The sequence below is a fragment of the Aptenodytes forsteri genome, unplaced genomic scaffold (assembly GCF_000699145.1).
Source record: "Aptenodytes forsteri isolate BGI_AS27 unplaced genomic scaffold, ASM69914v1 Scaffold445, whole genome shotgun sequence".
NCBI lineage: Eukaryota > Metazoa > Chordata > Aves > Sphenisciformes > Spheniscidae > Aptenodytes > Aptenodytes forsteri.
The window spans coordinates 298786-326428 of NW_008794421.1; the positions used below are offsets into that span (position 1 = coordinate 298786).

At 37.4% G+C, this 27643-nt stretch overlaps 1 protein-coding gene across 1 annotated transcript; it reads left to right on the forward strand.

Annotated features, from left to right (window-relative positions):
• LOC103907318 (mucin-5AC) lies at positions 1-27161 on the forward strand (the record flags this gene model as incomplete). The annotated part of the gene is made up of 31 exons (XM_009289466.1): positions 1-106; positions 3053-3124; positions 4750-4821; positions 5839-6100; positions 7139-7253; positions 7721-7811; positions 8244-8356; positions 8852-9068; positions 9414-9539; positions 10584-10701; positions 11536-11674; positions 13451-13561; positions 13974-14043; positions 14869-15006; positions 15091-15255; positions 15799-15893; positions 16922-17048; positions 17610-17865; positions 18475-18524; positions 19139-19239; positions 19368-19519; positions 20056-20194; positions 20294-20407; positions 20739-20918; positions 21424-21663; positions 22237-22393; positions 22993-23121; positions 23463-23604; positions 24869-24912; positions 25012-25212; positions 26496-27161. Coding segments are annotated over exons 1-31 (4708 nt in total), but the record flags the coding sequence as incomplete, so codon positions are not given.
• Between the last annotated feature and the right edge of the window lie 482 nt (positions 27162-27643).

A 27643-nucleotide genomic window follows, 5' to 3' on the forward strand; every position in this document is an offset into this window, starting at 1 on the left:
ATGGAGACCATCCCAGTACCACCTTCTTTGCAGGAACTGTTTGATCCCATGTGGGGTTATGGGATCCGTTCTCCTACTCAAAGACTGTGTTTCTCTACACCCCACGGTAAAACACTATAAAAGGTTAATTCACCAAAGTAATATAGCTGTAAATAAGTGTATTAACATATTCACAAAACATTGTTCACTCTCTCATTGTTCCTAAGATAAGGAACATTCCAAAGGACATTCTTGCAAATCAGTCTTTTTGTGTCTCTAGGAACAGCAATCATCAAGAAAATCTATGTTTTTATTGTAGGTAGAATCAGTCTAATTTGTTATGGTGAAATTATGTTTACTCAGAAGGGAAACAGCTGAAGTAGCACTAAAACTGCCCATGTGAGAAGAAGAATCCTTCAAGGAAAGGTCTATATTACTGACTCTCCAATGCTGAAGGATTTTCACTGTGTAGTCCTGTGTTGTGCCTGGCCTGTGGATAAATGCTGACCTTAGATGGCATTTGATTTCTCCATTTTCACAGGCAAAGTAGCTACACAGACAGGTGCAAACTCATTAAAAAAATCTGTGTCAGGTGGAACTTCCTTGGGTTTTTTGAGAAGTTGCGTTGCCATCGTTTAGTATAAGGAGGAAAATAAAAAAAAAGTGATGTAATTCATTCCAAGCTCCTGCTCAAAAGTCACTCAGAAGTCCCTTAAATTGCATTTATCCCATAATATATAACAATTTGGGAAGACTAAGCCTGAGCAAAAATTCTTCCTGCTCACTTCTTGACATTTCATCAAAAAGACCTGTAGAAAGAAGACTCCTCCTAGAGTGCAAATACCTGAGGGAAAGTCAGAGCATCCTCTGTTTACCTGTGCACCTGCAAAGGAAAACTAAAATGTCTGAAGCCCCACCTTTTAAGAACCTTGTGAAACAATCTGGGAACTGAGCCAAAACCTACTCTCCTACTATATAAGACTCAGGAGCAGACAGGTATTTCCTCAGAGGCAGATTGTTCTGTAGTTTCTACCGGACTTCCAGAAGATGGGCACAGGTGGTGGGACACGAATACCACTACGGATATCAATACTAGCACTTGCCTTCATACTGATCAAAGGTAGGAAGATTCACTTGCTTGGCGTTTTTACTGCTTTAAAGAATTTATAGCTTTCTTTGGAGTTTGAAACGTTTTTTTCTTGGCTTTGTGAAGCTAATGAACCTGTTACCTTTATGAGAGATTTTCTTTTCTGTTACAAATACTTTCCTTCCTAAGAAGAGGAAATTAACTGTCTTGAAAATTTATATTGTAGACCATGCTCTCATCCTATTTTCTCCAGTCGAAACCTGGAATAGCTCTACTGAATTCAGTGGAACTTACTCACAACTCACATTTCTACCAAAATGCCTCAAGATTTGCATTTAGCTTTTGATGTCCACTTCAAGGTGGTACAGCATTTCTAAATGCACAAACCAAAAGGTGGAAAAGTGGCTTTAGGAAGGAACAAATCAGTGGAGTCTGTTTGCATGCGTTATTAAAGATTTTGTTTGTTTTATCAGCTGATGATACAGTATTGGGAAAAGGGGGGATTTTGCTTGAAAAACATTGGACAACAGATTTAAAAAGTTCATCTATTCTTGCACATGAAGTTGCATAAAAGCTTAGAGGAGAGGGTTGGTTTTTGGTGGGGTTAAAACAAATGGAGTTGCCTTAAATATCCTAAGAGGGCACTTAATACTCACAGATGAATGGAAATCTTTTGTATGTATACTTCACTTGTTAATTTCCCTTAAAGTTTAAGCTAACAACAATGTTAGTTTTTAGTGCATTTTGATCTGGGACGCATACCCTATTGTATTATTTTATTTTTTCCTACTTCCAGGTAATTCCACACTAACTTATGTTAAAAAGTGGTAGTGTCAAAGAATAACCCATCAAAAGACTAGCTGTAGCATTACCACACTGTGCAATGGAAACGGGAATCTGCAATGCATATGGCATGAGGCAGAGTGTTGGAGCCATACAGTGCATGGAGAGAGAAAAAAAAGCTCTCTGAGGTTAGGCAGTGGAGAAGTGGAGCCCAGAAGCACTGAATGGTTCATAGCTTAAAAACGGGCACAATGTGTCCTTCCAACACCAGCTGCAGACCCCCAGCTGGTGCAAAAAGGAAGGCACTTAGGGAACTCCCTGCAGCTCTGATTTCAGCCTTAGCGCCTCTAGCGGTGCTACCCACGGACTGCCGTTGTTGTGGGATGCAGCAGAGGGTAAGCCTGCCTTTTCGGTTTTCTCTGGCCAGCATAGCTTCCCCTGCAACCTGCCCTCTGATGAACTCTCACTAAGCGGTGCATTAAAGGCCAGTCTGGCCCCTGCAGATTTTGTGTGTATTCTGATGCTGCAGTAGAATGGAATGAAAAATGGTTTCTTCCCTGGAAACAGAAAGTTTTGCTTTGGGGCAAAATCAACAGTCACAAATATATCTATTCAAAAGACCTATTTCTTTCTGTGTGGCTTGTGTGTTTATTTTCCTTCTGCTGCTTATTACAAAAAGTGCTTGAAACTGTAAAATACAGAGTAACTTTGGCTTTCAGTAAGAGAGGACAGAGATCAGTCCTCTAACTCTAAAATGAATTCTTCCTGTAAAAAAGGGACATATTTTTAAAGCCCTCTGGCTAGACGAAGGGTTTCACTGATGCTTAAAGCACACAGTGATCATAAAAACTAAGAAAATGAAGTCCTTTATCTGAAAAGCTTAAAAGGGCATCCAGGGCTACTGTGACAATAACAGAATAAGGATCTGCTCAAATTATCACAGACATGTTTTTGATGGCTTTCCTGCAGTAATTTATTAGCAAAAAAAAAACAAACAAAAAAAAAACTGAAGAAGTGGCATATGGCCATCATGGTTGCATGTAGCACAGGTCCTGATGCAAATCTGACCTGGACGTGAACATAGCTTTGCTGATTTTTGATATATTGACTCTTGCATGTTTAAACAGATATAATTGAGAAATTGTGAGGGAACTCAAGAAAATTAGACATTAACATTTTCCTCCTCCACTCTTCCTGATGCAGTTCAAGCCCAGGATGATGAACCACAAACAAAATCAAACTATGTTTCTCCATCCATCCTGCAGCGACAAAAACGTAAGTAATTTTATGCTGATCTATTTCTAAGATTTTGTCCCAAATTAAATTGATAGATAATAAGATTACCAGAATCTTCTTATTCCTAGCTAGAGCATACTTTCCCTTCCCCCACTCCCCCCCCCCAAAAAAAAATTAAAAAAAAAAAGGAGACAGAAATCCTCTGTACAATATATCCAATTCTCAGCCAGTCTCTGACTGCTCTAAACCGGAGAACTTCCTCTGAGATCTGGCCCAGTGGATCTGGTCTACTGATATGATACAGTTATCTAATCTTTAACTTCATGAAAGTTACATGCCTTCTATTTAAAAGTGTATTTTCAGAAGCGGTGTGTGTATACATACTTATCACCAAGGTACTTGATAGTAGGTAATAAAAGATACATTTTTTTATACTTTGTCAAAATGACTGCATCACTCACAAGAGAATAAGAAAACTTTAACTATCTTAAACATTAGAATAATTAAGGACTATAAGATCATGCATGACACATAACTGTACAGAGCAAACAACATAACTCTATATATGCAAAATAAGGGTGGAAGGATACAATGCTGACAGGTAAATTAGTGAAGACAGGCTGAAAAAATTAATCATTAAGCCTGCCCTGCAATATGCAATTTGTGAGGTCACTAGCTGGCAATTAAAATAGTGATAAACCCAAATTGGAAGTGTACTACAAATTATTTAATAATAGTGAGTGCATTTAATGATTGGAACAGATTGTCAAAGAAGGTAGTATGTGTGTTTTCCCTTAAAATCCTTACATCAAGACTAAATGAGATTGTCTTTCTAAAACACGTATTTGTCTCAGTGATATATTTTGGTCTAAATGCAGACATCAATGGCTGATATTGCACAATCTACAATTTGGAAGTCATCACATTCTACAATTTTGATACTTTCAAGGAAGAAACTGCATCAATTCCTCAGACTCTCATGTTAAGAAAATCACATTGCAGGTTCTCTAAGTATTCTATATCCCTTTCATTGCTGGATCCAAAGAGAAAACATTGGATTTGAATATGGAAAATTTAGGGCTGGATCCTACCAGTAGAAGTCTTCACATGAAAAGCACATGATTAAAGTTTCACAGAATTTAAACTGCTTTTTTAAAAAAATCTGCTTAGAATTGATTGTGCAGAAGTGCATGTCTCAGCACAAAGATAGGAGCTTCAGAAAAAAAACAGCTCCTGTTTCTCATCCTCAGCTTCTAATATTCTTCAGTAACTTTCTGTTCTAAGTGTACTGAGAGGCAAAGGTTCAGACATAGAAATTAGCACTGCTTTTTCTGCATTACTATTACAAGGCTGTGCTCTAAGGATCAGATTGCTGCTTTTGAGTTCAGAACATCAGGGCCAGCATCAGATGAGAGTCTTGAACAAATAATGGAAGAAAGTACTACAGCCAAAGAGCACAGTCTTTGGGATTTGGCTGTTAGTGAAACGTATAGAAAGACAGAACACAAAGCACTGTGTAAAAACAACCAATAAAAACTTGTAGAAACTTCCCCCTAGAGTGTAACTAGCAGTAGGAAATGTTAATCACTAAAGAGACTAGGCAATCTCTATCCATTTTTTAGGACTTCTAATAAGATTAAACTTGATGGGTTTTTCCCCCTTAGATTTTCCACCAGCTTCGAAATCCCAAGAAGTGACAATCATTCCATCTTTTCAAAACACACTGCAAGTAAAGGGTAAGTTAAACAAATGTCATGGCTCAGATATCTGTGTTCTTGTTGATCACACAGGTAGAGCATGGAGTGACTGAAGAGATTAATAAATTGGTTAAGATCCTTTAGCATCATAAAATAAAAAATTAACAAGAAAGTAGTCAGTTCAATGGGTAACAAGGATAATCTAAATGTGACCCCAGTACCCAGCCTGCATTTTGTTAATATGATGCAACTGTAAAAAAAAAAAAAAAAAAAAAAATATATTTTTATATAGATATAAAAATAATACTGGGATAAATCATGCACAAATATTTCCAGTAAAGAGAGGGAAATATTAATGTGTTCAAAGCACTGGTGAGACACTTTATCTAGGGTATAGGGTACAATTCTGACTAGCTGTGTTCACGCAGGGTGAGTATAAATATGGAAGAGACACAGAGAGGGACTGTGAGGATAATCAGGGACATAGGGGAGCCTGCTGACTGAGAAGAGATAAATTATTTCTATAATGTGGGGGGAGAGGAGCAGGGAGGTGGAACTTTCCACTTCAAGGCGAAGTGTAATACCGGCACAAGAACAACCAGACATACATGAGACAGGAATACGTTTTAGAAGATGCTGGCAAAAGTCTTCCAGCCATTCAAAGGGTGCAGCTATAAGTGTCCTTCCCTAGTAGGAGTACCAGCTAGTTTTAAACTAACTTTAAACTGGTTTTATGGTGAAACTTTAGAACTTCATACATTTAGGAAAGGATTTATAAAAAATGGCTGTCAGGAGACCCAGAGCATTGGACATAGTAACCCAGGAGGTCTCTTCCAATCTTAGGCCCTATATCCCTATGCAAAACAGATTAAACACAAAAGATAACTGAACAAAATAAATAACAGATCAATAAATTAATAGCTTGACAAGAAGGAAAATAGAAGATGGGCTTTTTGGACAGAGGCTAGTGAAAGAAATAAAACGGGAAAAGTAACTAAAGGGAGGGTATCTACAACAAATTACAGAAAATTCTTACTGCTTATTTTGAATCCACAGCTGGCAACCCCTCTCACAATGGCCGTGTGTGCAGCACATGGGGTAACTTCCACTTCAAGACCTTTGACGGGGACATCTTTTACTTCCCTGGGGTCTGCAATTACATCTTTGCATCCAACTGCAAATCTCCCTATGAGGACTTCAACATCCAGATTAGGCGTACAATGGTGGAAAATGCTACCATGATCACTCACATCATCATGAAGCTGGAAGGAGCAGTGATTGAACTGACCCGCGGCTCTGTCCTGCTTGATGGCAAATTGTATGTTCATAACCTGAAACTGCCATCACTGCTCTTGCTCCCAGTGGGCTCTTTGAGCGAGCATCCCTTTTCCTCATCTGATCTGACATTGCTCCCAAGCAGCTGAAAGGCTCAGGTCCCTCCTGAAGTATCAACAAAAATAAGAGGGCCTGACAGTGAGCTAAGTGCCACTTCTGCAGATTATCCCTGTGTCCATTTTGTTCAGATGAGCTATATCCCAGATACTGCCCCACTGCTACAATTGAGTATGTATATATACAATTGAGTCTATAAGCTGGATTCAGTCAAAGTGTTAGGTTTTTACACCCTTGAAGTTTCTACTTTCCATTAATTTTACCAGAACAGGATCCTTGAGAGGAATTTTTGACGGTTTTTGTCCTTGCACTGAACACTATGCAGTTAAGCAGCGACTGCAGCTTGTACCTGCGCTCATTTAAAATGAGCTAGTCTGGAAACTTCCTATCTATGTACCAATGGTAGCACTGACTTTGGCATAGGGTGTGAAACCTGTGCAAAAGGCTGGGTAAATATTTGGGCAGCTATCCCACAGTGAGTTGTGTATTATAACAGCTAGGTACAGTGAGTTAGTCTAAAGGTTATCTTGGGTACACCTTTGTGAATGGCACTCATATCACAGAAAGCGTAAAGAATCCCTCCCTTTATTATCAAAGGCTTTAAGGAGTAAATAGCAATATCCTGAAGCATAGTGCCTGCAAAACAGAACCTCCCAGTACTTTTTTGAACAATACAACCAAAGACACATGCCAACATTTTATCTAGCAAAACACCATTAACAGAGAGAGCCAAAAAGAACAGCAGGGAAAGCAAGGCTGATCCATTTGCACAATGAGAAGCAACTGCACAGGAAACACCCAAAATGTTACAAACTTGTGTTGTCTGTATTTAGTTACAGCTCTGACTAGTTTCCTTACCTATGCATGGTGAAGCTTCTCAAAGAGAATGGGAAAGGATATCAGTGTGGATATTCAATGGATATTCTGTCCCTACCCCCACTGAATTACGGTGATCTTTCCCCAGGCTTCAGATGCCCTACAGCTATATGGGAGTCTTGATAGAGAGAAGTAACAGCTATTTGAAAGTTTCTGCCAAGTTAGGACTGACCTTCCTTTGGAATGAAGAGGATGCCCTCCTGGTAAGAAAACATCCAAAACATGGCAGAAAGCCTGTATTTTGAAAACAGTCTGTTTACGTCTTTGGAGTCTTAATCAGCCAGGCAGGCATTAGTTACTTCTGGATTTGTGTCCATTTTTAGTGTATTGTTCTGTCTTCCAGTCTTCCCCCAATTTCCCTTTTTTTTCCACCAAGCTCAGCTCAGGATCAATAGACCCCCGATTATAACGTCCCCACCTCACAGTGAAGTACTCCTCAGATTCCAGACTTGGCAATGTGCTGGTGTTCACAGCCCCAGGGCTAGAATAAGACCAAGTTTTTCTTGGTGATCACTGACCTTCCCAGTGGTGCCTACCATGTTACCACATAACATAGTCTGTACAGCATACATATGTCAAATTTTGAGTACATAAGCAATACTGATGTAGGCTGTGTTCCTAACCATCAAGGCTACTATGAACCTAAGCTCTCTTTCCTCATTTCTTTTAGGTGGAACTAGACAAGAAATATGCCAATCAAACTTGCGGACTTTGTGGGGACTTCAATGGAATTCCAATTAGCAATGAATTTATTTCAGAGAGTAAGTAATAAAAAGCATTATTAAGTATTGGGGCTTTGTTTTTCTTTCTTTTGGCAGTATACTGTAACATAGGTTGTGGGTCATATTAATTGCAAAACTAGTGATACTTCTTTATGTATTTCTATGATGTCAGTTATGTATAGAGTCAGGGCTTTGAGATGTATTAGGCTGCTTCCATCACTGTTAGATCTTTTAAGATCTGCTGCATGCAACTTTCTACTTGTTTTCAATTGTTAGGATCCACTTCCTTGTGGGTTTTATACCTTGGGTATAAAAAGTAATCTTCATCTCCTTTTGCCTTTCATATTATAGTGATATTATTTGGTAATCACTATTCATGTCATAGTGGGTAGTGTCACAAAAAAAAAAATCTCCATGCAAAAGCCAGTAAACCAGTAAATATTATTCTAATATTTGGACTGCTTTTTATAGAGACAAAACTGACTCCCATACAGTTTGGGAATAGACAGAAGATGGATGGACCCACAGAGCAATGTGCTGATCCTATTCCTCCTGCTGTTCTGGTGAACTGCTCAGCTGAATTTGTAAGAACCTCTTTCTCAAAATTTGTTTGCTCAGTGTAAAATACATTCTCCCTGTCTTTGGAGAAAATTTGTTAGAATTGGAAAAAATATAGCATGAATATGACTCAACCGTAGGTCTGGAAAGAAAATTTTTCTAAATTTAATTTTTTCTTCTTTGCTAAAGTGAATGCTAAAAAGTTGCATTCCCATTCCAAGAGAAGACTGGATATTTTCATGAAAGAGAAATTCACTGAGGATGTCTTAATACAAAGTATAATGCTTGGGAAGTCACCTGAGCTGAAAGTAACTCAAGATACGGGAAGATATGGGAGTTAATCAGAGGAGTTCCATGTGTATTTGCCCTATTGTTATAGTTTTCCCTAAACATCTGCTTATGGCTACTGTTAGACAGGTTTCTGGACCAGATGGACCTTTGGTTTGTTCTGCTACATGCCTTAAATAATTAGTTTCATATTTTCTAAACACTTGTTTTACCTTCTCTATTTTCCCTCCTAGGCTTCTATCTGTGAGACAGTATTAACTAATAAAGCATTTACAAGCTGTAATGCACTTGTGAATGTTCAGGACTACATTGAAACTTGCATACAAGACCTATGCCACTGTGATAGCTCTATGGCTGACTTCTGCATGTGCAACACTTTTGCTGAATACTCCCGGCAGTGCGCTCATGCAGGTGGACAGCCTCTGAACTGGAGAACCTCAGAACTGTGTCGTAAGTACCTCAGGAAGGGACTTTCACCTGTGCTTACTACCCATATCTAGTAAACTTCAAATACGTGATTTTTTTCCTGAAGAAGACAGCTGTTTAAAGGTGCATGTAATTTTCATGAAATCAGTTTTAACCTAAGAATACTCAAGACTTTGGAAATATGGAAGTTTAGAGGATTTTGCATTACTAAGGCTTTTCAATAGACATCAGAAAGTCTAAAATGTGGCAGCCTCCACTTGGATCAGGATTCCCCATTATATCTTGACAGAAAACATCCTAAATTGCAAATACTGTTTTCTCAACATTTCAAAGGAAAAGTCAGCATTATAATACTCTTTCTACTTTCAGCCAAACTATGTCCTTTCAACATGCAATACCAGGAGTGTGGGTCCCCCTGCTCTGACACGTGCAGTAACCCGGAACGATCTGCACTTTGTGAAGATCATTGTACAGATGGCTGCATCTGTCCTCCAGGCAAGCTTATTTCCTGCCCTTTTCTCATAGCCAAAACCGCTAGAACACTTACCTGTACACATTTAACAACTTTCCTACTCTGTATCATTCTCATCATGTCATTGCTGTTATTAACATCAAAGTAATAACTACATTTCCTCCTTGATACACATGGATCATTTCTATTCAGATTACTAAAAATGCCCTTTTAAACAATAAACGTGCCTGAGACATGTACATGATGACTGAACTGAGAATAAAATACTTCGCTCCTAACAGTAAAGGGAAGTCTTCTATTCTCAGCATCCATATTCAGTTCACAGAAAGTATGTAATGTTTAATCACATTTTGCCCACAATGGTAACTCCTGGTATTAGCAAAGCTGCATCTGGTTCCCCAAATTACCAAACCCTTCCTGTCCAGTGCTGCATGTCTAAACAAGAAGGAGCTGAGAGAGCACTAGGCAGTGTGTAAAATCTGGCGCTTCAGAGAATTATGCATGAGAACTGAATATCAGTACAAGACAAACAATGCGACTGTGTTCTCTTTGTGCACGCTTACTTCTGGGGCTGAGAATTGTTGCTGTTGTGAGTGACTGCATGGTAAGATCTTCACTCTTTGCAGCTCTTCTGCCCATCCTTCATGATGTCTCACAGAATTCACCATCACTTGTTTGTATAATAGCATTGACTTCTCTTAGATAATCCTCTGCCTTTGGGTATAAAACTATTTACTGTACAAATATGTCCCAGGGCAGTCTTACAAATGGTTCACTTATTCCACCTCATTATCTAATAATTTTAATCCTAATTCCAATCTAATGAAGTCCATAACAGAAAGGTATTTCCCCAGAGGTCTCTTTTGATCACCCTAAGATTTTAGATAGGCTTCAATGAAATACAGCCCTTCAATCCTTACATAGCTGGCATCCTATTAAAGTACTTTCTATTAATTTTCTGTGTAATACAGAAGAAATGGAACATGCTTTCAGGCATCTGCCAGATATGTGTACAAAAGCAGGTTCTGCAGTGCACAGAATGAGTAACAGACCATTTCTTTCCCTAGGAATGGTATTTGATGACATTAATGGTGCTGGCTGCATTCCCCGTAAAGAATGCCACTGTACCTATGAAGGTGAAACTTATGCTCCTGGTGCCTCCTTCTCATCTAAATGCAGATCATGGTAACATACTCCCTTTCTCATACTTCTTTTTTTAGGTGCGTTACCTGAACATTTTGAAGACAGGGAAAAATTACTAATTTCCCTTTAAAAAGAAATGAGGAACTACTTATCAACTGAAGTTCCTTGATTACACATTTTTAGAGTATACTTACATCTCTGTTTTCTACTCACACTTGGAAGCAAAAATCTGAGTTTAGACATAGGTACTCCAATTTCAAGACCAATCAAATTCAAATACCAGAGGTGTTTAAAAATGTGAATTACTGTGTTACGTCCTTTGCAGCACTACAGTGTAATACTAGGATGCTCATGTAAATACTATGGAGGACGTGACATTTAGGGACATGTTGCATTGGACAGAGTGGGAGATCACATCTGAGAGGCATGTTTGACAGATATGATGTATATTTTTTTCAGTATCACTATAATTACTGAAGTATTATTGCATAAGTGTATGCAAATGCACCTATCTATCTATGAATACAAGAACCACAAACATGCATGTTACTTTCCAATAAATACTTAACATGCTTGAAGCGTGAGCCATGCTAATGGAGATGAGGGGCGATCCTTCATATGTAGCAGAATGGATGCCAGGTTCACCAGGACTGAGTTCTGTCCAAAGTCTGGAAATGAACAGCAATATATAAAAAAGTATCGCTATTATACATGTGCCTACACCATACTTATTCTGAGATTTCAAAGCAATGTTGGTTTCTTTGACAGTATGATCAGTGCTTCAAGAGGAAAATTAAGGCATCAACTGCCCTTATTGTCTCTTATTTCATTTACACTTGCATTACCCAAGGTTACTGAATGCCTTCTTCATTTCAGCACCTGTGCTGGAGGTGAATGGTCTTGTGTTACCCAGTCATGCCCTGGGACTTGCAGTATTGAAGGAGGCTCCCACATTTCAACATTTGATGAGAAATATTATTCCTTCTTTGGAGACTGTAGCTATGTCCTAACCAAGGTAAAAATGAGTCACAATCCTTGCTAACACTATATGCTAAAGGAAAATGTTTTTATTATGCGTAATGTTGTTTAATTAAAACTACTGGCAATCACATCAACTTTCTGAAACTTAGAGGGTCAACATGGAGCCTTAAATGGATTTCAGGGGGCTTTCTGTTAGGGCTATACTAAATAAACATATTGTAGTAGTTTTGTCTTCTTTGATCATTGTTTAACAATTGCACTGAGTTTTTAGGTTCCATGAAACAATCTCCATGCTTCCTGTTAATTTTTTAATTAAATGTTGCCTGTCTGGTGTTTTATAACTACTTTTTGAGCAATGTGCTTATTATGCCCATTGGTACTGTCCTTTTTGTCACAGTTAATATAGTTCAAAGGCTTATTTGATTAACAGTATTCGTAATAGAATTATTAAAATACAGAATTCATGGGAGATGAGTTATTTCATTAAGATGATCAACCTTCCAAACAGTCTTTCCCAGTAAACATAGAAGACTCTAGAGTGTAAAAGCAAAAAGCTAAGAAGTCATACATGTATTCTAAAACCTGAATTAGAAATTGATGACTTACAAAAACACCTAATATTTACTGGAGTTTTTAGATTGGTAGGGACTGAATTCTGAGTAGATATATCTAAAATAATGACTACAGATTTGCAGATTTCAGGACCCTAGGTATATTTGTTGTTTGTTTGTATTGGATGAGTGATGCAAACAATTTTCTTAAAGACTTCATATTAAATAAAATGTTCTCAAAAAAGCTCAAACTGAATGTTACCAAGAAAGAGAACCATAAAAACTTAGAAATAAGCTAGAATGAGGTAATTCAGAAATAGATTAGACTAAATCAATGAAACTTCTTGATGAGATTCACAAGCACTGGGCTCGATCTACAATGGGAGCACAGATCAGACTCACATGTTCAACTCCCCTTTTGGCACCAACATGTAAAATTAGATTCTCAGAGGCTCTGGATGTACAGAAAAACCCTAAACTTGGACACAAAAGGTCAAAAAGCCCACAATTTTAATATTAAATTTCCAGATAGCTGTAATTCTGTATCTCATCTGTCCTCAATTTAATCTTCATTATGCCAAGAAAGTGATAAGACACGTTCAGAATCACAGCCTTCTGCACGTTTCCCTGTAACGTCTTGGCCATTAGGCACACTTTGAATATAGCTCACAGAACACAGACCAATGAAAATCAGAACCAAGAGAAAAATTGAATTTTGCCTTTATTCAGTAGCTTAGTGAACAGTGATTTTAGCTTCATTTTCTCCTATGAGAGGATATTTAAATGCATATTTTCTACCTGTTAAAAGACTGTCCAAATCACCATGCTCTTTGATATTCTATTCAGTGCAGAAGAGACTGGAAACAATTTTTGTCCTCTCCCAGGTAAACACCATAACCAATGGGCAAGAAAGGCACGCTTCCTTCTTCTTCTCTAGTGTATTAAACTAGTATTACTAAACATTAGGAACTAGTATTACCTAAACATTAGGAAGTTTTAATGTTCAGCTTAATATGCCTAACTTGCCCGTGAATGGCAGAAGTAATGGATAGCTTCCACTGTGCAGACTGCATGAATGCCAGCTTACCTGGTGACTGTATACATATATGTAAGAACATAGGAGCAGGAAGAAAAGGAATAAACAATATTTTAAATGACTCACTTTACTAAGAATGCCATTTGAGTGTGAACCTTTTTAACATAACAATATTATAATATAACAAATCCTTTTAACAATATATTTTGTTTTCTTCTTCTAGCTCTGTGACAGCAATGAATTCACTGTTCTGGGAGATATCCACAAGTGTGGCCTGACTGACACTGAGACGTGCCTCAAGGGTATAGCCATCAGCCTAAGTGGAGGACAAACTGTAAGTAGCAAATGTAGACACCTAACATTCTGCAGGGATGTTTTCAAAGCTTAATAAACAAGTAGTTTGCAAATGGCACATAACACAGACAGGAAATCTGCACTGATTTTTTTGTTTTATCTCATTTAAACATTATTCAAAGAAAAATTAAGAATAAAATGGGTACATTGGAAGTCAAGATCCTAGTAGTTTTCTGTCATTTAGTTATCTTTGGGCTTTTGCTTGTTTGTTTTGACAGTCAATGGACCACAGTAATAAAGATTAAAGAAATAGTATAGGAATCAGAACATCATTACAGTCTCCCCCCACTTTTTTTTCCTTTATCCTGAACAACACTAGATAGAAAATATTTGGAAAGTGTCTTACCTTTCCTAAAATGTGCTTGATAATCATTGCCTTTTCTTGTGGACAGAGCATTGTGATCCAGCCTTCTGGCAGTGTATTTGTGAATATGATCTACACACAGCTGCCATTCTCTGCAGGTAAGTTCCTTTGGAAGACTTCTGTGATGTTTCTCATTTTTGACTTTAAAATGTTATTATATCGGTTAATCTAAAGCCAAATTCTACCTTTGGTTACACTGCTGCAATCCCAAGGTACTCCAATAGAGCATAGTCTCTCATTTTTAAAGTAATAGGGTTTGCGTATTCAACTTTTATAAATTTAGCAAAATTATGGTCTAAATTTAGCAACATCTAATTAAATGGAGATTCAATTCAAGCAAATAGTATCATTGCACACTTCCAGATCCAAATATTGCCATAAAAGAGGAAAGAAAAATTCTGATATGCCACAGGATTCCAATATCTCAAGTTGTTTAGTTCCCTGGTTCACTCTGTGCCTTTGCTTGGTGCATATTCATCACTGGAGAGTTTCTCTCATACCAGTTCTTCTCAGATACTACTGCACCTGAACAGAAAGCAAACCATGAAAGGACAGAATAGGTCCAGGTTGGAGTCTACCACTAAATCATGCTATATAATTTTCATCAAGCAAAGGTGGTCTTTTAAATAGCAACAGAAGTGTGTGTTCTTTCCCTTATTTTAAAACACCTGACAGAAATTGGAGGGTTTTATACATTTGTTGTTTAGGGTAAAAATCCCTAAATTGTAGAATCCTAAATGATTAGAATTTAGAGGGATTCTACAAAATCTAATTGATTAGAAATTCTAATCAATCTAAATTTCTATCAATCTAAAATTCAATTCTAATCAATCTAAAATTGTAGAATCCCTCTGTAGGACGAACAGTTATTTCAACTGCTCATCTCATATGAAATTATAACTCTTATGTTCTTATGTCCCTAGCAAATGTCACCATCTTCAGACCAACATCTTTCTTCATCATTCTGCAAACAACCTTTGGCCTTCAGCTACAGGTTCAGCTCATGCCTCTCATGCAACTTTTTATAGACTTAGACCCACCACATAAAGGGCAGACCTGTGGTAAGTGATCTTATCGTAACAACTGCTTTCATCAGTATGCTTCATTCTGTAGGAGACTTTCACAGCCCATCTGCTTCCTTTTAGGTCTCTGTGGAAACTTCAATGACATGCAGATAGATGATTTCAAAACCACCAGTGGCGTAATAGAGGGTACTTCAGCTGCCTTTGGCAATACTTGGAAAACTAGGGCTGATTGTCCTGATGCCAAAAACACCTTTGAGAATCCTTGTACTGTCAGCATACAAAATGGTAAGCTCAGCATATAGTAACCTCCTCTATTCTCTTTTAAGTCGGAAAGAAGGAATAAGCTGATCAACCACCAAGCATGTAGCCAAAGTAACAGTGGACCTGGAAAGGACTGATTGTCATATAGGAAAAAAGCTGTGCATAGCCCCACTGAAGGTTGGACTCAGTGTGGTCCTTCCACTGTTAAACTGAGAACCAGACTTACAATTCGGAGCTTCATAGCTCTCAGGCTCCATTTCAGCCAATGAAATACATAATTTTTGAGCATTCACAAGCCACTCTTCTGTTTTGTGAGATGAACTAGCGTATTTTTAATTCACAATGTGAACTTCATGACAACTACCATGAATTAAAAGCATTCAGTTTATGAAGAGTTCATATTTCTGTATAGAGGAAGTGAAAGACTGGTTGTGTTTCAGCAAATGTAGAGCTGAATTCTATCGTAAAGTTAAGCTTCTACAATTTCCCTGCAGGAAGTGGAGTTACATTGAGACAAGAGTTTAGACAACGAAGTGCAATAGAAATTCTTATGTTTTCAATTCACAGACCAGTATGCTCAGCACTGGTGTGGACTGCTCTCTGATACCATGGGACCTTTTGCTGAATGTCACTCAACAGTGAATCCAGAAGTTTACCAGAAGGTACTTCGCTCTTCACTTTTTCCCATTTAAAAGAAAAAGTCTCAGATTTCTGATACTAACACCTGAGAGAATAACTTGCCAATTGGGAGGAGATGCATTCATGATAGTTCTTTTCAAGCCAAGGGTTCATTTTTATCTACACATTATAATAATTACTCCTTTGTAAAGGTATCTTTCTTTCCATTCCCAGGAGGATAAACTTACAGGCGTATTCCTGCTGCCCATATTTTTAGGTACTAACCTAAATGCCTAAGCTAGGAGCTTGGACTCCCTGGACTCCTTAGCAAGTCAAAGGACAAAAGCCGTCCCTACTGAGATATAAGGAAAGCTTTAGTCAGAATCTTAACTAGCACTTTGATTAGTTGCTCTGAACTGCTCTCAGAAGGCTTTTGCATATATCCAAGGACAAGGCAAGAAATGTGTGTAAGAAGCAGCAAAAAGATTTAGATAAGACATGAACAAAAATGTTCCAGGAATTCAAGGTGATGAAGCTCTGGAACAGACTGCCTGGGGACTTTACAAAGTCTCCCTGTTATTGGAAATCTGTAAGATTATGTTCAACAAACATCTTCAGGAATGATAACATTATAGTGACCTTGCCTGGCATAGCAACACATTAAATGACTTCTTGTTTTCTTCGTTCCTCTGATGCAGAGAGCCCAAGCTCCTAAGCCTAAGCCCTAAAAGTTGGGTGGCATCAAATACCCTCTACTTGTTCTAAGTCTATATGGCACAGTGGCTACAAACTGGAAGTAGTTGGGAAACCTACCAACACCTGAAAAAGTAAAAAAGAACAAGAAAAAGAAAAAATAGTTTAAAATTGTGGACCTCTAGTTACTCTCTCTCCTTGCAAAGAATCTTTTTTGAAAGTGCTCAATGAAATCTTCAAATGAAAAACATGCATATGTTTACTTATGCATATGGATTACACTGACTTTTAGCTCTAATGAACATGACACTCTAAAAAGTATAGAGCACCATGGCTTTGACATGACAATCTGATGATCATATGTCATCCTCTGTCCTAGAACTGTATGTTTGACACGTGTAACTGTGAGAAGAGTGAGGACTGCATGTGTGCTGCCCTTTCCAGCTATGTCAGGGCCTGTGCCGTTAAAGGAGTTCTCCTCACTGGATGGAGGAGCAAAGCCTGCAGTAAGTTCTACATCCCTTTGCCTCTTGAAAATGATCATCCAGAAGGCCCCACACAGCAGCTCTCAGGGATTGCCACAGTAAATTGTGTTGTGTTTTAAGTATAGCATTGACTTTCAAGAATTTGAGGAGGAAGGGAATACCATAAAAGACAAGCAGTAAGCAGGGAGAAATATAGAAGAGAGACTTTGTTAAATTACTTGCTCAGAACCAGCAGAAGCAACATGGACCTCAATACCCTTGCAATAGGAATAAAATAAGTAGGGTGTTTCTCAATTTATTTTGACAAAAAATATAAAAATAGCAATGAAGAAAAAACACACTGTGAATTAATATAATTGAATTTATTTCTTTTTTTAACCTGGACAAAACATTTGTGTTCGTGACACATTTATAAGGGAGAATTCTGCTCTAGCAGTACAAAAAAAAAATTACACTGAAGATATTAGTAGAGCACATGTACATACATTGCCATGTTTTTCATATATACTTTACCTCAAATACTGCATTTATACCTACATTGATTCTTGAACTACAAACGTAACTCACCTTTTTACTCTCAAGCAAAGTACACCACCTTGTGTCCGAAATCCTTGAAGTACACTTACAATGTCGATTCCTGTCAACCCACCTGCCGGTCTCTGAGTGAGCCTGATGTCACATGCAGCATCAAGTTTGTCCCAGTTGATGGCTGCACCTGCATAAATGGAACCTACATGGATGAAAGTGGCAAATGTGTGCCTGCTTCTAGCTGTCCTTGTTACTACAAAGGAATGCCTCTGTCTTCTGGAGAAGTTATTCATGATAATGGTGTTGTCTGGTAAGAGATTTGTAAACAAAAGAATGAGATTGGATATAGGCAATCATGAAACCATACATACATTATGCAATCTATTCAAATCAAATGCATTTGTCTCCCTAATAATTTCAATACAAAAAATCACAGAACCTTAAAAATTGTTAGGGTTATTCATGTTTGAAGATTGTACTTAGACCACTACAGGAATTCAACAAACCATACTGTGGTGGGTTAGCCTTGGCTAACAGCCAAACTCCCACCCAGTCACTCACTCACTCCCCACCACACATACTTTTCCTATCCATGACTGTAGAAGATTTGTTCCATGGTGAAAGATGCTTGCTAATCCCATTACAGATTATTCGCATTATGAATGGAATCTGAACTATTCTGAAGGACAGTTTTTAACCAGGCAAATGGACAGAGCAAACCTGTCTTTATACAGAGTATACTTGTATTTTGGTCTGCTCTAATATAAAATATTTTTGAATAGTACAAACTATTCTGATAAAGGACACATTTTCTCTGTTTTATCACACAGAAATTTTTCATTATTTCAAATTCATTAGGAAACAAGCTGAAACTTAACAAGGAAAAGCAAAAACATATCCATTCTCTTTTTTTTTATAGCACTTGCACCTATGGAAAGCTAAGCTGCATTGGAGAGAAACCTGAACCAGGTAACATATCACTTAAGATTTCCTTTAATTCTCCCTTTCCATCTTCACCCTTTTCAGTTCTCTCTCTTTTTATCATAATGACGCAAATTGTACAAGTCCGAAATCAAACAAGAAAATGAACTGATGACTTCTGTAATGTAGAAGATATTCCCAAAATATAAAGAAACACTGTCTTACTTTTCAGATGGCTGAAATAAGTTATACCCCCCGGGGTTACTCAGGGGAAAAGAATACTGGGTCACCTCACTGAACGTGAGGAGAAAACGGTCCACATTTTAAATACAATAGAAGTGCTAAAAGCCTAAAAATATACAAAGTAAACCAGGATCTTTGTTTTCTTGGGTTTGTTTTTTTTTTTCTGAAAGGAAGTGTTTCACAAAGCTAACTAAACATTAATTTCTATGAGTAGTCCAAGCATAAGCACAAAAAACAGATTAGCATGACTTCAAAACAACATTCAGTTTATCTTTCTGGTCAAATGCATTATGTTAAGGTACACGTATCTCACGAAAGAGTCTTTTTTTTTTTTTTTCCCCTTCACTCTGCATTAAGAAAACACAAAGATACAAATACATGGTTGATCTCACATTTCTCATGGCTTTTCTTTTTTTCAGTCTGTGTACCTCCCATGATCTATATTGACTGTGGCAATGCCACTGCAGATGTGGTAGGAGCGGGGTGCCAGAAGAGCTGTCAGACTCTAGATATGGAATGCGTAAGTATAGACTCTTTATACCCAGCTGAAAGCATATTAAACTAGATCTCTTCTACAGTTACCAGCTGCAGCTGGACTCTCCCATCACGCAAATGTTTCAAGTCATGTTTTCTATATGGTCCTTACAGTACAGAACCCAATGTGTCTCTGGCTGTGTATGTCCTCATAACCAAGTGTTAGATGGCAAAGGTGGCTGTATTGCTCCAGAATACTGTCCATGTGTTCACAATGGGAATTCCTACAGTCCAGGAGAATCAATCAGAGTTGGCTGTAACAACTGGTAAGAGCATATTGAAAAAATGTTATTTTCAAGCATCTGAAAGTGAATAGTTTAAGCTCTAGGTGAATTACTCTAGCAGTATCAAGATTTATAGGAAGGAATCCTACATAAGATGATCCACTTAGCACCTAAAAAGCAAGCTCTGTCTATTTTTTACAATGGCACACAGCACAGAAATTGCAAGTGGTAGAACAACAATATGGTCTGGATGTTGTCATATTCATTTGAGTCAAGAAAGCTTTTTTCCTTGCAGGCAATCCCTACATTTTAATACATCCATCAAGATTTGGAAATGTGAAAGTTTTAAAGTATTTTCCAACCCAAATTATTCATGACATCATGAAGTAACACAGTCTTTGGGTAAATCCCAAAGGTTCTTGAGCTATGCTGCATTTCTGAGAATAAGCAAACCTTATTTTTTCATTATAGGCTTAACACATTTTGATATCTGATTGATGTACATGCAGGAATGTACATATAGCTATATCATGTGTATGTCTGGTTTTTACATTTGGAGTGCTTTTCGTCTTATGTAGCACATGTAGAAACAGAAAATGGCACTGCTCTGAGGAACCTTGCCTGGAAACCTGTTCTGTTTATGGAGATGGGCATTACACTACCTTTGATGGCAAACGCTTTGATTTTGAAGGAGACTGTGAATATGTTCTGGTCCAGGTAACAGAGTCCTTCCCAGATTTTTGCACTATCGAAGTACCTTGCATTTTACGTATGACCATGTAGCATAGTTAACACTGAATATCATTCCCGTTTCAGAACTACTGTGGTCAACAAGGTATGAATCAGGGAACCTTCAGAGTCATCACTGAGAACATTCCATGTGGTACTACAGGAACCACTTGCTCTAAGTCTATTAAAGTTTTCCTGGGGGTAAGTATTTTCTTAAATAAATTGTACCCCGGGCCTAATGTGCCAGAAGGACAGAACAAGCTGTCCCAGATAGACTGCATCATAGAAGTGTCCTCCAAGACAGTGAAAATGTTACTACACTTATTTGCTCACTGTCAACAAGTCTGTTCTCTGCTAGAGAAAACAAAGGAGGGATTTCTAAAGAGAAATTGCTTAACATGAGGTTGTTGAATAGAATCATTTTGATGATAATAGAGTTATTATTTCAATAACAGTTACTGGCAATATATAAAACTGTACGCAATAGGTGACTTTTTTAATTGGCCTCTAACTTTTTCTTTTCCTGTCCTAGAACTATGAGCTGGTACTCAGTGATGGCCACTCTGATGTCATCCAGAGGACACCTGGAGGAAAAATGCCATTCCAAATCCGTTCCATGGGCATCTACCTGGTGGTTGATACTACTGTTGGCCTGATAATCATGTGGGACAAGAAAACCAGTATATTCATCAAACTTAGTCCCAGCTTTCAGGTACATTCTAAAATCCAAAACCTGGATAAAATGATTTCTGAAACATATTCATGTTACCTTTCAAAGAAAAAAATTGAAATTTAGGCTGTAACTGGAAGACTGAAAGAGCAGCGATTGCATATTATTATCCTTGTAGTGTTGACCTAGATTGTGTACTACACATTTTCCTTAAATTATGTTATTCAGCAATGGCATAACAGCAACCACATCAGTAGCTTTCTTCATGAAAAGCCCTCACTGAAGGGGTATGTTCAGGATTAGATAAAACTAATTACCTCAGTACTAAGAACAAAAACCATGAGTCTGCTCTGCTTCCTGTCCTTATCCTTCCTAACAACAAGTTAAAGACATCTCTTCATGAAAGGTATTTTATGACAATGTCCAAGACTGTTACAGAAGAGGCCCAGATAATCTTAAATAAGATTCATCCTGAGGTCTGTTACTCGCAGATACTGAGAAACTGTACCTTACTGATCTTTGTCATTTTGTGTTTGCACCCATACAGGGACATGTCTGTGGACTTTGTGGAAACTATGATGGCAATGGAAATAATGACTTCACTACTCGCAGTCAGTCTGTGGTAGGAAACGTGCTGGAGTTTGCCAATAGCTGGAAAGTATCTTCTAGTTGCCCAAATGCCAATCGTACCAAGGATCCATGCACTGCGAACCCATACAGGAAAGCCTGGGCACAGAAGCAATGCAGCATCATTACCAGTGAAGTGTTTATGAAGTGTCACTCCCAGGTATGACAAGAACTTCAGTCTTAAATTCTCTTGAGCCAGAGATTACATTAATTTTTATGTGGGATATACACTAAAATATACTTTGTCATGCTTGACAAAGTGAAGTCAGACCAAGTTCCAGGGAGACTGCATAGAAAGTATTTTCACTTTCATTTTCTCAGCTTGTGCCTTGAACTAGTACGCTAAAGAAATTGATAGTTTTTTTTTTTATTGAAGGGACAAACACACATAAATCTCAGGATATGCTTATTTTCTAATGGCATAATTTTCTACTAATATAAATATCAACTACCTGATACATATGACTGTGTGCTAGCTTGTAGTAATGTAACAGTATTCTTTCTGCAAATCTCTTCAACATCAAATAGTTCTTTGCATTATGACTTACTCATAATAGCTTTATTCTACATTTTCCTCTTGATTTTTCAAAGTATTCTCATCGTTTCTTCCTTTCTTATCTTTCTCACACATACAGAATTGTCAGTTTCAGATATTTTATTCAGCTTTCTTAGGACAGTGAATGCCTTTTCAAAGAGGACAAGTGCATGAAAACTCAAATGTTTTCTCCAACAGGTTGAACCAAATGAATATTATCAAGCATGCGTGGATGATGCTTGTGCCTGCGACACTGGAGGAGACTGTGAATGTTTCTGTACAGCAGTAGCCGCCTATGCTCAAGCGTGCAATGAGCTGGACATCTGCATTTCATGGAGAACCCCATCCATTTGTCGTGAGTGTCACACTACTGCTTTTTGAAGAGGTCCAGAGGGAAAGAAAATAGAGAAGAAAAAAAGAAAAACACGTAGAACAAAGAAAGAAAGAAGGATAAAATTGTATTTGTAAGAGGCACTGCTGTATTCTAAAAACAACAAAAAAAACCCCACAAAGCAAGTTGGGTAAATCAATGGAAGACAATATATCTTCTTAAAATGAAACCATTGATAGTAACTTTACCAGTGGTGTCATTAGTGTCTGATTTACTTGTCAATCGTGATACACAACTAGTGTACTATAATACTATATTACACTCCCACGTGTCTACATCAGGTTCAATGTAAATAAATTAGTGCATACTACCTAAAATCAGTGACTCAATTAATTGATTTTTCATGCTTAATATGTAACTCTGTTCTATGCTTTATAACTTTATTGGTGTCAAAAGGTGGTAGAAGTTTGTTTAATACAATTGTATTAAATTAGAAATAAGACAATATACTGTTCACCACCTATGTGATTATGCTGATCATATGGGATTTTTACCCAGCAAAACTGAAAAAGTGTAGAGCAAAAAGATCAAAGGTCTTTTTCTGCCATTTCTCCTTCCTCTAGCTCTGTTCTGTGATTACTACAATCCACAAGGGGAATGTGAGTGGCACTACAAGCCATGTGGCGCCCCTTGTATGAAGACCTGCAATAATCCAAGTGGGAACTGCCTTCATGAGTTGAGAGGTTTGGAAGGTAAACATAATTAGGCATATCTCATTCTACTTATAAAAAGCTAAAATGCAAAATGATTAACAAAATTTATATTACTCAGCATATGATATGTTTATATTAGAAATTATAAGAGATTTTCTAATTAGTGTCTTACTCCTGAATGGATCATGAACTTGTTTGGAGTGAAGATGAGGACGAAATGCTCCAAAGCTTAATGTGCAATCAAAGGAATAGCAGTAACAGAGTCTGAAATTCCACTTACCATATGGGATAATTTGGGGAAAGCAGATATAAGCAGAGTGTAAAGTTACTTCTACTTGTGAAAGGCCTAGTGTCAACTTAACTCTCATTTTTTATTGCAGGCTGCTATCCACACTGTCCAAAGAATAAGCCCTATTTTGATGAAGAGACCATGACTTGTGTTTCTAATTGTGGTTGTTATGAAAATGGAAAAAATTACAAACCAGGAATGCTGATGCCTTCAAAGCAGAATTGTCAATCATGGTAGGATTACTAAAGATTTTTGAACATTGAGTTTAAAGTTGTGGAACATAATTCATCATGCATTAAGCTATTTGTTTGCCAGCAGGAACTAGGCCAGTCATAGGCTGCTGAATAATGTCTAATTTTCTTCTGTTCCCAGGAACTTAAATGATGACATGGTGAAACATTTTACCATAGAGAGATTAATTTACTACTTATTCTGCATTCTTATTAAAGTACTTTTAAATTATTATTATTATCATTATTAAATTAAGTAAAACCAAATTAAAATAATAATAGTTACGGCAATATTCTGAGAAGTTTTATTGATATCCCTAAAATCATTATGTGACATTATTTAGAAGTTAGTAGGCAACCAATCTTCATTGTTTTGAGCTTGTTTCTGTTATTGCACTGGTACTTGTATATTTGCAACAGTCAGCAAGTATACCTACACATTCTGCCAGAATTGATGACATATTGGGACAAGTGCTGCTAAGCCTTCTATCAAATAGCATAAAGTTAGCAGAACCAGTTGTGAAGCAGTTAGCAGCTGTCCTAAGATACCTTTAAAGTAGCTACACTTTAATACTGTAAGCAGTGCAGCCATAATGGCAGAGCTTAGCATGAAGCCCATCTGAGCTAACCCAACTTTCATGGCATGTTTTGCAGTTCATAGACAGATTTGCCTGCATTGTCTATGTCATTAACAGCACTAATCCTAGCCTGTTAAATACATATCTATATTTACTTAAGTTTATTCAGTGTACAGATGCCCTTAGTCACTGTAAATAAATATATCAAGATTCAGTTCTTAACAGATAATAGATAAATTCCCTTTAAAAACAGAATGCATTCTTGCATGGAATTCTGATGGAAATTCTCTGTGTAGACAACCTCAACATCCATGATACAGTGATCCTTTCTCAAATGATACATTTACTGCACTTACCCTTCCAAAAAATAAGTGTAGCTATGAGGGAGATAAGAACATTTCAAATCACCCCTCCCCACATATTTGCCCAGCCTTCAAAAGCATTGATAAGGATACTGCATGTTCAGTATGCTGGCATAGAAGAGTTGCCTTTCTTGCCAGAAAACTGAGTGATCCTACCTAACCTGAATTTGTACAGCAGAACTGAATATCTAACTCAGAGAAGATAGGGTCTTTCTACATTTAAACACACAATGAATAGCAAAGGATTGATAGGAAAAATTGAAACAATAAAAAGATGTCATGAACCAATATATTCACATTCATCATCTCCTTTTTCCTCTTTTCCAGTGAATGCACAAATCATGGAAAAAAATGCAAATATGATGAATATGGTATGTTGACATAGTCGTTTTTATCTGAATAGGATGCATTTGAGGTACTCTGCTCTGTGTTTCAGATACCAAGGAATAACACTCTCTTTTGATTTACAGAATGTGTCTGCATTTATGAGGGACAGAAATACAACTATAAAGATGTGATATACAATACTACAGACGGCACAGGATGGTGTATTGTTGCAACCTGTGGTCCCAATGGAACGCTTCATAGGGTTGGCTATATATGTCCAGCCTCAACATCACCCACAACAGTGTCTCACTTCAGCACTACGCCACCTGCCACTACTTCCACAGGTACATCCTTTATAGCCCATAAGAGCATATTCTGTTCATTAGTGAGTAAAATATAGCTACAAAACCATGCCCACACTCACAACATAAATGAACTAATACAACCTCAAAATAAATGACAGTAAGTCTCATTTGTTATTAGCATTTGGTTTCAGTCAGTATTTGATAACCAAACTAATACAAGGAAATAAACATAGAAAATAAAACCACTTCTGAAACACCAAAATGGAAACCACTGCACACTGGTTTGATACTATTATTTTGCTTATCATCATAGTGAATGATAAAGAAACAGTATCAGATTTATCATCTGTAATTGTAACTATTTCTATGCCTGGAATAATCTTTACTGAATGAATAATTCATTATTTTTCCTATTAAATTACAGAATGATTACTTTCTGTAAAATTCCTGGTAGGGTTCATGGTATTTATAATTACAGTACTAAGTGGATTGCTCAGATATTGGCATTGAGATACTGCAATTTTCATTTCTAGAATTCCTGGTCAGCATTCTTCAGGTTGGTAATCTCTAACTACTATAGGCACATGTTGTTTAATGAAATAAGTATTCAGTATAAAATTTAGAAGTTTTGAAATCACAGAACGCATAAGCATTGCTGGAATTCATTAGCTATTTTCCAGCCATTTCACAATGAGAATTCACCTGCAAAAGCTTATGGACTGCTCTCCAACCAATAAATTATTTCTTAAGACCAGAGTAACGTACCAAGTGTAGGGGTGCTAATAATGCTGCATTAGACATTTTTTACTTCAAATGGAGGAGCAAAGACAATGCAGCATATTACATGAGGAGTCAACTCATTTGGAAGAAAAAAGTACCTGTGAATCTTGATGCATAGACTAAATGTTATTCTTTCAACTGGATTTGAATCCAGGCTTTGACATTCCAGAAAGACTAATAAATATTGAAGCAAGATACAAACCAAGCAATTACACTGAATCGAATGCAAAAAAAAGTGAGGGTTTTTTTCCCTCAATGTGTATAAATTATGCCCAAGACTTATTTCAGCACTTTCTAAAAGATAATTGGCATTCTTTCAGGAAGTGACAGTTGCAAGCACATCTGTACACTAAAATGGTGGGTGATGGATTTTATGTTCTACTTCATATTAAATTATAAGTACACTAAACTGATACACTACAGGCTCAGAATTCAAGCAAATGACCTTAGGAAAATTTTCAGCCCATTTAATATAATGAAAATGAGAATATCTACAGGAAATCATTCTAAATTTCATGGCCTCTTCTTTTTATCTTTCACAGTGTCACCAACTACGTCAGTATGTGTTCATGAAGTCTGTGAGTGGTCAGAATGGTATGATGGGAGTCTGCAAACTCCAGGCTATGATGGTGGGGATTTTGAAACATTTGGTGATTTGAGAGCTAAAGGTTATGAAGTCTGTAAAGCTCCACGGGCTGTTCAATGCAGAGCAGAGAAATTCCCTAATATACCACTGAAAGACCTCAACCAAAAAGTAGAATGCAGTACAACAGCTGGGCTTATATGTTACAACAAAGATCAGATTTCAACAATGTGCAACAATTACGAAATCAGAATCTTATGCTGTGTTTTTGTACCATGCTCTTACACAACACATTTCAGCACATCAACACCGATAACAACTGCAGCTAAGAGCATAGAAACATCAAGTTCAACTGAAGAAACTACATCATTTTCAACCACTACAACATCACCAATTACTACAACTTCTGAAAGTACAACATTCACACATTCAACTATTAAAGAAACAACCACAAGCACAACTGAAATGACAAAACCTGTCACCACTTTCCCTTCAACAACTCCTCTTTGCATTAAAGAAGACTGTTACTGGTCAAGGTGGTATGATGTCAGTTATCCAGGGTCTGGATACGATGATGGAGATTTTGACACAATTCAGAACATCAAAAAGGAGGGATACGAAGTCTGTAATAATAGAAAGGCTGTTGAATGCAGAGCAGTAAGGTTCCCTGATACACCATATCCCCTCCTGGAGCAAAATATAATATGTAACACAGAAGAAGGGTTGATATGCTTCAATAAAGACCAACTACCACCCATCTGCTACAACTATGAATTAAGATTTAAATGCTGTACAAATATAACAGTACCGTGCCACCCAGCTACAGAGCCCCATACAACTACAAGCCAATTCTTTTCAACATCTCTAAGTAAATCATCCACAGAAATATCAACAACGCCACATGTACAAACGAGACATCAGACAACTATAATATCAACGGCTCCACCAGAAACAAAACCTATTCATAGCAAAACAACACCAAAACTAACAACACATATCAAAAATGAAACAAAGACAACAGCCTCGAGCACCATCACGCCGACCACTATCATATACTACCCGACCATGACCTCCGCCGCCACCACCACGTCCACTACCACCTGTGAA